Source organism: Rosa chinensis, chromosome 3 (assembly GCF_002994745.2).
Source record: "Rosa chinensis cultivar Old Blush chromosome 3, RchiOBHm-V2, whole genome shotgun sequence".
Lineage (NCBI taxonomy): Eukaryota > Viridiplantae > Streptophyta > Magnoliopsida > Rosales > Rosaceae > Rosa > Rosa chinensis.
The window spans coordinates 9,572,072-9,582,795 of NC_037090.1; the positions used below are offsets into that span (position 1 = coordinate 9,572,072).

The window sequence follows — 10,724 nt, forward strand, 5'->3', positions numbered from 1 at the left end:
GGCAGAAATCCTGTTCAGGAAACTTTGCTTGAAGTTGGATGCTTTTCTCATTTCCACTTCACTCCAAAACCTGTATGCTCTCTCTCAATATAAGTTTTATCTATGATTACAAAAGTTAATTTCTCTCTTTGGTATTTACTTGTCATTTGCTATCTGTGGGACTGGTTATTGAGGATATGTCTATACAAGATAATGTCTGCGCCCTAGTTATGGAAGAGGTAACGTGAACCTTACCTTCTTCTCCTTTGTAACTGTTATTTTGTTTTTCTTTTTCATTTTGGAGTATCATTTGCACTATGCTGAAGTCTGAAATAGACAATCATGCTCAAGCGTGTGACATATCTTCCTTGGGCAGCATGCACCTGTGGCGGTCTGTGATGAAGCAATGCTGGCTCCTGAGGAAGTATTTTCCGGCAAAGATGATATCAAAGAAGCAGAACTTACACAGGTGGAGAGAAAAAGGAGGACAGCTAACAATAAAAGGAAATTTAAAGGTAAGTTTGGACAAGAAAAGTTTTATTGTCCACTTCTTTTTTCTCTCTTAGCAACTATAAAGGTGGTATGGAGGAGTTTAGTATCCCTCTTGGGGCCACAACAATTAGAGGAATTCTTGCTGCCTTAAGTTGCCATACATCGGCTCTTGTTAACAAGTCTTCAACCTCTTTTTTGGCCAGATGATTGCTTTTGTTATATACAAATTGAAACAGCATCTGGCTTGGTGACTTATTGTAGATCTGGAATATATCTGATTGCATTTGTACTTTTGGTTCTCTAGCCATGTCATGCCTATTTTCTTTTACTTCCCGTGTTTGTGGTTATATGAATAAGATACTAATATCTGCATCAAGTTCTGATTCTGGACATCATTACAGCTGTGACAGCAAAAAGGATGGCAAAGAAGCCACGAGACAGTCGAGTATAACTTGAGACTTAATTGTCTGATGTATATTCATCTCACACTTTGAGGTTTATATAGGATTACAAAAAGAAAGCATACAGTTCACTACAGCTCATCTATCACTATACCTAACACTACAGCTCATCTATCACTTAATTGTAAAAGGTTGATGACTCACGACACTCCCCCTCAAGTTGGCGCATACACATCAACCATGCCCAACTTGCTTAGTGAGTCATAGAACGCATTCCGGGAAATTCCTTTGGTAAGTATATCTGCGAGTTGCTCTTCAGTAGGAACAAAAGGGAAGCTAACAAGTTTGGCATCAAGCTTCTCTTTTATAAAATGACGATCAACCTCCACATGCTTAGTACGATCATGCTGTACTGGATTCTGTGATATATCAATGGCTGCCCGGTTGTCACAATACAACTGCATAGTACTTCTGAGTTTGAAACCTAAATCATGTAACAAATTTCTCAGCCACAACAATTCACACACACCATGAGCCATACCTCTATACTCGGCCTCAGCACTAGATCGTGCCACAACTTTCTGTTTCTTACTCTTCCATGTAACTAAATTGCCTCCCACAAAGGTAAAGTAACCCGATGTTGACCTCCTATCTGTGATATTTCCAGCCCAATCTGCGTCTGTGAAGCCACAAACCTCAAGAATGTTGTTATGTTTGGAAAACATTACTCCTCTCCCTGGAGCTGACTTCAAGTACCTTAAAATTCTCACAACAGCATCCATGTGACTTTCACTTGGGTTATGCATGAACTGACTTACCACACTCACTGCATACGCAACATCTGGTCTAGTATGAGCCAAATAAATCAAACGCCCAACCAACCTCTGATAGCGAGCTCGATCAGTAGATACCTGATCTGGATACTCTGCTAAACAATGGTTTTGCTCAATAGGTGTGTCAATAGGTTTGCAATCCAACATACCTGTCTCTGTCAGCAGGTCAAGGATGTACTTCCTCTGGCACAAGTAGATTCCTTCTCTCCCCCTGGCTACTTCAATCCCTAAGAAGTACTTTAGTTCACCCAAGTCCTTCATCTCAAACTCAGAGGCTAGCTGTCTTTGTAGTATATCCATCTCCATAGTATCATTGCCAGTGATTACCATATCATCAACATAAATGATTAGAGCTGTTACATTCCCTTGTTGATGCTTGAGAAACAAGGTATGGTCTGAGTGACTCTGTCTGTAACCAAACTTCCGCATGAACTGTGTAAACCTCCCAAACCAAGCGCGAGGTGACTGTTTGAGACCATATAGAGATTTTCTCAATTTGCATACAAAATCACCAGGAGAAGCAGTTACATACCCAGGTGGAAGACTCATGTATACCTCCTCAGCTAATTCTCCATAAAGAAATGCATTCTTGACATCAAATTGTCGAAGTGGCCAGTTTAAATTAGCAGCACACGAAAGCAGAACCCGAATAGTGTTCATTTTGGCAACGGGAGCAAAAGTCTCATCGTAGTCTATCCCATACGTCTGAGTAAACCCTTTTGCTACAAGGCGTGCTTTATACCGATTTACTGATCCATCTGCATTATGTTTCACGGTGAACACCCAACGACAACCTACAGCCTTCTTGCCTTGTGGAGGAGGCACGAGCTGCCAAGTATCGTTCTTCTGTAATGCTTCCATCTCTTCTTCCATTGCCTTCCTCCACTTCGGATCCCCCAATGCATCCTGTACTTTGTTAGGTACTGATACAGCAGATATTTGATTCACAAATGATGCATATGACTTAGACAGTCTCCTAGTAGACATGTAATTAGCTACTGGGTACTTTGATTTTGCATGAACAGTGGGTTCATAACTTTTGGGTGGTTGACCTCGAGTAGACCTATTTGGCAACACATACTGTCCAACATTAGACTCACTACTATTAGTATCAGTAGGTGAACATACCTCAGATGAGTGAACTTCAATACCAGGGAGCTGTGGCTCAGGGGTAGGAGCAACGACTGAGGGGACAGTTGTGTCTTCAGATTCATTTTCAGTGATTGAAACTGGTGCCTGGATGCTTGGAGCTTCTGCTTCTACGACTTCTGGATTCGATGGATAGGGAATGTCAACTAGACTCGCCGAAATATCTCCTGCCTGTGTCACTTCTTCACCTCTTTCCAATTCCTCCCCCTCAAAATGATACAGATCTTCAAAATATGAATTCTCCCCCTGAAGAACAGTATCAGAGGAGGAAAAATAACTCATGTCCTCAAAGAAAGTAACATCCATAGTGACATAGTACTTTCTGGTAGGTGGGTGGTAGCACTTATACCCTTTCTGATATCCTCCATAACCAACAAACACACACTTAATTGCTCGGGCATCCAACTTAGACCTTTGATTTTTAGGAACATGGACAAAGGCCACACAACCAAAAACACGGGCAGGAAGATTATGAAATGACGGCAAGGAGACATGAGATGCTAGAACCTCAAATGGAATTTTTCCCTGAAGGACACTAGATGGAAGGCGATTTATAAGATGAGAGGAAGCTTGTACGGCATCGCCCCAAAGATACTTAGGCATATGAGCACTAAAGAGAATGGCACGAGCCATATCAAGTAAATGACGGTTTTTCCGTTCGGACACTCCATTTTGTTCTGGAGTTTGTGGGCATGTAGTTTGGTGAACAATCCCATGTGTTTGGAAAAAGTCTTTGAAAAAATGATTAACATATTCTCCCCCATTGTCAGACCGTAGGACTCTAATGGTGCTATTGTATTGTGTTTGAACAAGAGTACGAAAAGTTTGAAAAGCTGGAAAAACTTCATCTTTGGTTCTAAGAAGAGCAACCCATGACAATCTAGTACAATCATCAATGAACAACACAAAATACCTCATCCCCGAGACAGTGGGCTCTCTAGAAGGTCCCCAAACATCAGAATGAATTAACTCAAAAGGAATAACAGTTTTATTAGAAAAACTAGGAGGATAAGTAGCACGATGACTTTTGGCCAAAACACATGTTTCACAACGCAAAACAGACTCATTCACACCAATAAATAAAGTAGGCATGGATTTTTTCATAAGGCTAAAAGATGGATGCCCTAATCGGCGATGCCACAACCAAACTTCACTTAGCTTGTCAGAATTCGAAGTTAAAGCGGTGCGGGACTGTGCTCCTGGTTTCTCTCCAGCGTATGTCTGATCTAGATGGAACAATCTGCCCCTCAAATACCCCCGTCCAATTAGCTCCCTGGTGAGAAGATCCTGAAAAATCACATACATGGGATAAAAGGTGATAGAGCATTGAGATTCAGTATTCAATTGTGGGACAGATATCAAGTGATGAGATAAGTCAGGGACATATAAAACATTATGGAGTTGTAAGGTTGGGGTAATACGGATTGATCCAGTCCCTAACACAGGAAAAGCTTCACCATTGGCATTTGTAACATAGGATACTGGCGGGGAAGACAATTCGGTAAAATAAGTTTTATCATAAGTCATATGATCAGATGCACCAGAATCAATAATCCAAGTATCAGAACCAACAAAGTTAGAGACCTTTAAAGCCATGCCAATCTTACCACGACTAGCAATAGATGCTGTAGGAATAGCCCTACCTGTTGTATGATGATCTTGTCCAACCACTCCATAAAAATCTGGTTCTTGGACCAATTGTACAGTAGCTGTTTTCGCCTTAGAACGATAATCTTGCCTTGTAGGTTTAAGGTGCGGGTTCAGCTTCCAACAAGTCTGTCGAACATGCCCAACATAATTGCAGTAAGAACATTGCAGATGAGGGCGAATGAGAAAGCGTGGTGGAAGTTCTTGCTGATGAAGTGGGATTGATCTCTGCTGTTGGAAAAAAGGTATTAAATTGGAATTTTGCATTTTTTTTTTTTTTTTTTTTAACTGAGTTGTGGAATTGCTACCGCCTTTTCTGTTCCAATTTGAGATAAAGCAAAAGTGGACAAGAAAATAAAATATAAAAGTAGTATAGGAGTATGGTGGTGGTGTAATAAAAAACCAAAGAAAAGGAAGTGTAGGGACGATCTGGTGGTAAAAGAAAAAAGATGTGTGGGTATTAAAATAAAAAATGGGGGAGGTGGAAAAGTTGAATGAGAGGTATACGGCAAAAGTGGCCTTCTCAAATAAAGAAAAGTTGGAAGTGTGGAAAGCTGCAGCAACTTGTCTGGTGTGCAACAAAGGGTCGGTTCAAATGGAGTTGACTACTGCTTTAAGTGCAGCTTTTCTTTGGAGTAGGCGTGCTGTTGGTACCCTGAGGCTATTATTATAGCTTCATACTCAACACACAAACGATCACCGATGGAAATGGCTGCACCAGCGAGGATAGCTTCTGTACTAACTCTGCTGTAGTTAGGATAGTTGTGATGACTGCACCAGGTTCAGAAGACCGGTTCTGCTGTACCAGGCCAACAGGTTGCGAGCGACGGGGCTGAAACCAGATCTGTTGGATGAAGTGAAGCTGATCTGGAATGGATGACGCTGATCTGGATGAATCTGGTCGATCTAAACTAAAGCTGCGAACTGAAGAACCCGGGCTGCGAACTGAACTGGATCTGGTCGATCTTTGGAGAGCGATGAACTGAAGATCTACGAAGAGCGACGTCTGGGCAGAGCAGGGATTATGTTTGAAACTGAGATGGAACTGCAGTTAGCTCAGTTGGCTGGACGGCGCCGAAAAAGACGAACTGGACAAGCTGATCTTTGACGCCGGAGGAAGACGAAGGCGGTCTGGAGAGACGAGGCCGGTCTTGAAAGTGAAGCTGATGTAGAAAGGTGAAGTCAACCTTGAAAGGAACAGATGACCTGATCTGGGCAGGGTGGATGGCACTGCTTCTGGTGAAAAAGTACGACTTCGAGAAGGATAGCGCCGCTTCTTGGAGAAAACTGGAATGATGATCGGAGAAGGTTGACAATAATCGTCGAAGTCCAAGAAGAAGATGGTTAGATCGTTCTTGGACGGACGTTGAAGCAAGGAAGATCCTCTCGGATCGACGCTCTGATACCAAGTCGAGTATAACTTGAGACTTAATTGTCTGATGTATATTCATCTCACACTTTGAGGTTTATATAGGATTACAAAAAGAAAGCATACAGTTCACTACAGCTCATCTATCACTATACCTAACACTACAGCTCATCTATCACTTAATTGTAAAAGGTTGATGACTCACGACAGAGACGGCAACAAGGACGGCATAGAAGCCATGTGACAGCGAGGTACAATCAGAAAATGATGGCAGTTTTGCAAGATAATTTGATTTAATCTTGGCCGCAATAAGATGACTGCAAGGAAGGTCTTCAATTTCTGAAAGATGATCAATGGTTTAATGTTCCAATTGTTCCCTGAGGCACTTCTCATTGATGTTGGTGATCAAGCAGAGGTAGCTAAAGCTTCAAATGTCTTTGTATCTCAATGTTTTGGCTAAGACCAACTAATTGCCATCAAAACCTGTTCTTTGTGATGCACACTAACTTGAACAAAATATATTTCATTTTGATATTAAAGCCAATTTGGTTTTGAAAGAGAATGTAACCATTAGTTACCATGCTTTTGAAAAACTACGCTTCTTTTGTTTTTCTTAATTTCTATTCAAATGAAGGTATATATGTTTCCGACTAATGCATTCTGTTTTATTCAAATTGAGGTACGTATGTTTCCCATGTTTCTAACTAATGCATTTCTGTGCTATGCAGGGGCGATTCAATTAAGCGTATGGTTCTTATCAATATATAAACATTAGATCAAAGATATGGGAGTGCCAAAAGAGAGTGTAGGTGTCTGGGAGAAAGTTTGGACAGAGGAAGTACAGAATTAAATTCTGGTTGTGCTTCCAATACTGGTTAGCTGGGAGGGATGCCTAGAGATGAGGATTAGCGGCTCATTGAGCAGCACTGGGGTTGTTCTCACAAACGGTGTCGTTTGTATATTATTTATGTAGAATTACTTTTTTTTTTTTTTAAATACTCTTCTTTGGGGTACTAAACTTATACAGGAAGCAGGTTACAAACTACTACGTCGTACTACAAAACGCCCTTAGAGGCTCGCATGAATACAAGATTATCCTAGTTAATTAATAGGTTTTTTATTTATTTTAGATGTACCTAGTTAATAGATTTGGGTGTATATTAAAAGAATTTTATAGGTAGGTTTATCTAATATGTGTAGTGAAATTGGGTGTATAATGAAATTCTTCTTGCATATATATAGATGGTTGTGATCAAGTCAAACTAATAATCTAGTTGGCTAAATCAACGAATAACCACAATGCTTTGAGAATACAAACTGTTTTGGTTTACATGCAGTTAGCCAAAACAGAATGGATGGTTCTGATTAGTAAGTTGAACATACATATATTAAGGTTTTCACTCTCGAGTCAGTAGTTTGTTTACGAACATTATGTTTTGATCTAACTTTATCATTTCTTGATACATTAATTTTTATTACGGTAAATAAGAAATAACGTATAACAAGTCGCTAACAATACAATATCAATCCTTAACATGTCAATTTTTTCACATAAGATATTAAGATACATGTCCATATAGCACAAATTCATGTGGTGCACTTTAAATATAGGATTCATATGTAGATATAAGTAAAAGTAGGATTATCTACCCCATTTCCTAACAAGAACAAGGGTTTGTTGCAACCAGCTCTTTGACTTAAACATGGGTTGAGATGAGCACGTCGAAATTCTAAGAAAAAACCCACAATATCCAAACGGGGAGGAGCATGCAACTTTTCGTTCCCAAATTTTCATTTTTTCTGTCATGCTCTTGATCCTCAACCAAAGCACAGAAAATCGTGATTGATTATTCTTTATTCATTCTTGTTCTTTTTTATTGATTGATGCTAATTCTTGGCTCCATATTTATAGCCCGCATTTGATCCCCTTAATTTGCCTCTTCCTACAACATTTCTTGCCTTTTGGGGGTCAGAGAAATTAAGCTTCATTTTCTGGCATTTCTCCAGCTTGTTTGGATATTGGTTGGGGTCACATTGTAAAAGAATCGAACCTCCGACCTAACCTATTTCGATAGATATGGGAGGTTGCTGCACCAAAGATGCCTTGTATTATGGGAATAACATAGAGGATGATCGTTATTGTAAGGATAGTACTGAATATGAGGGTGATGATGATAACAATATAAAGTATGGGGACAATGGAGCCCGGATAAGAATGCAAGGCTCTTCTAGGTACATTTCAATGTACACTCAGCAAGGAAAAAAGGGGATCAATCAAGATGCTATGACAGTTTGGGAGGTAATTGAATTTTGATAATTTGTTCTACATGAAGCTCCTCTTTGTCAAATTTTATCTTAGATTGATTTTAGTAGTTTTCCATTTCTGTTATTGTTAAGCATCCATTTGTGCTCACTTTTTTTTGCTTTTGGTTGGATTTTTCCTTTTTGGTGATTAATGATCTCATATATATTATTTTTTCTACATTTGTTCTTTTAACATTTTCTAGGTTCTTTAACCAGTTCATTTGCTATTATTATCCATGAAATTCTTCATATAACTTCAATACTGATGAGCCACCTTCAGCCTAGGAACCCGTTATACCCCTATGCTATCATTTTCTTCCATTAACAAATCCATGAATTTAATGTTTAACCTCCATTTTCATTAGGATTTTGCTGAGAAGGACATGTACTTCTGTGGTGTGTTTGATGGCCATGGCCCTGATGGTCATAAGATAGCGCGATATGTACGTGACAATTTACCTTCAAAGCTCTCCCAAGTTGTCAAAATTTACCAGCTTAACACTGGCATTTTCGACAATGCTAATGCTGCCTCAAGTTTCTTCAATCAAGAAAACAACACAAACCCCATAAGTAAAGGCAGTCAAGATTTGTCTCTTTCTTCATGGGAAGCCAGTTTTGTTAAATCATTCAAGGATATGGACGAAGAGCTTAGCCTCGATTCAACCATCGATAGCTTCTGCAGTGGTTCAACAGCTGTAAATGTAGTTAAACAGGTATAACACAATTTGCCACTCAAATTTGCATTACAAGAAAAACAATTGAAACAAAAAGCATTCCTTTTTGAATTTATAATGTGTGGATTTTCAGGGTGATCACTTGGTAATTGCGAACTTGGGGGATTCTCGTGCAGTTCTTGGCACTAGGGGAGAGGATAATCAAATCGTTCCTGTCCAACTCACAGTTGATTTAAAACCGGATACTCCAAGTGAGTATAATTCTGCTCTAACAGCTTTCTGAAGCATGAGCAAGTGACCAAGTTATTATTAGGTATAATTGGCATCATCTTCATTCTTTCTTTTGCTATTGACTTACTCAGGTGAAGCAGATAGAATTAAAAAGTGCAACGGCAGAATTTTTGCATTGGATGAAGAACCGGAAGTGTACAGATTATGGATGCCGGATGAAGACTGCCCTGGTCTAGCAATGGCACGGGCCTTTGGAGATTTCTGCCTCAAAGATTATGGCCTTATCTCCATTCCTGAAGTTTGCTACAAAAACATCACAAGCGATGATGAATTTGTGGTCTTGGCAACTGATGGGGTAGGAACAAAAACTTTGTTACTTCATGACCAGGTTACTTGGTAATGATAAAGTGGTGTTGTGAACATGAATGTTAAATGATCTGCTAGAGTCATTAAATTTGTTCACTAAATAATGTGACACGGTGATTTCTGCAGGTATGGGATGCTTTGTCAAACGCTAATGTGGTAAAGATAGTTGCTTCTGCAAAGAAGCGATCTACAGCAGCGAAGTTGTTAGTCAAGCGAGCTGTTAGAGCATGGAAAAGAAAATATCCAGAATCTAAAATGGATGACTGCTCAGTTATATGCTTGTTCCTGAAAGACCAACCTTCTTTATCTCACTCAATGTCTCACGGGAGCCGGGGAAGAGTAAATGATCCGGCGCTTGTTTCTTATTACAGCACTAAATCGAATGTTCCAACCGATGAAGGAGGCACCGAAATGTCTGTTGTAAATAGCAAAATCTCAGAAGACTCAAAAGATGGGTTGAGTGATCTCGATGGTTCTACAAGAGTAAATTCCATTTTGAATGTTTCACGATATGATAACGTTTTGACTTGGCGGAAAACATCGAAGGATTTTGAAGAGGTTGAAGCTCATTAATCGGTTCTCAATGAGATATTCCTATTGCCCTGTCAACAGTATCTTAATCTGAAGACCAAAAATATGGTCTTAACAGAATGATTTGCAATCTGGGTTTAAAGAATCAATATCCAGCTGCTTAGAACATTTCCATATATGTTTGCTTTGATGTCTACCAGCACCTTCTCTATAGTGCAATTCAGCTACCTGCCAAATATTAAAGAAAAGGGGCTCTGAATTAGAATTGGTTAGGGGAAATTGTACATATTTCTCTTACTAGCTAGTTACTTAGAAGCGCAATGTAAATAAGGGATACTGAATCATGAGCCTACGTCTATATACTATACCGTAAAATCATGTTTGTGTATCATATTGATACCGGTATCGATTAATCATACTTCATTTCTAAACCACATTGTGGCAGGGTAGCAGTCTGGACAAACAGAGGACTAAAAAAAAATTTATTTTTTTAATGGGATTATTATTACATCAATAAATTAATAATTTATCAATAAATATTTATTAATTTTTTCCTAATTAAATTACATGGAAAGTCTGCTGTGTGTATCAAAAAATTGCCACGTGAGAGATTTCCCTCCAAAAATTGCCAATGGTCCACACGTGCTAGATGTCCCTTTCAAAAACTCAAGGCGGTTGAACCCATTTAAGTGGGTATTTCATTTCAACAAATTGGCGAGCCCATTTCTTCTCCGTGCCTCCCTCCCTC

General features: G+C 39.4%; 1 protein-coding gene and 1 long non-coding RNA gene across 2 annotated transcripts; both read left to right on the top strand.

The window, feature by feature from the left end:
• Nucleotides 1-4: 4 nt before the first annotated feature.
• Nucleotides 5-614, top strand: LOC121052048. Its single transcript, XR_005807851.1, has 3 exons — nt 5-72; nt 174-218; nt 356-614. It is a non-coding gene; the product is annotated as an uncharacterized LOC121052048 (long non-coding RNA).
• A 236-nt stretch (nt 615-850) lies between these two features.
• Nucleotides 851-10,407, top strand: LOC112194067 (probable protein phosphatase 2C 65). The gene is made up of 7 exons (XM_024334328.2): nt 851-1,063; nt 6,063-6,285; nt 6,599-8,169; nt 8,540-8,887; nt 8,982-9,099; nt 9,211-9,434; nt 9,572-10,407. Exons 3-7 carry the CDS (start codon nt 7,948-7,950, stop codon nt 10,016-10,018), a joined length of 1,359 nt encoding a protein of 452 aa, XP_024190096.2. The 5' UTR covers nt 851-1,063; nt 6,063-6,285; nt 6,599-7,947; the 3' UTR covers nt 10,019-10,407.
• The last annotated feature ends 317 nt before the right edge of the window (nt 10,408-10,724 follow it).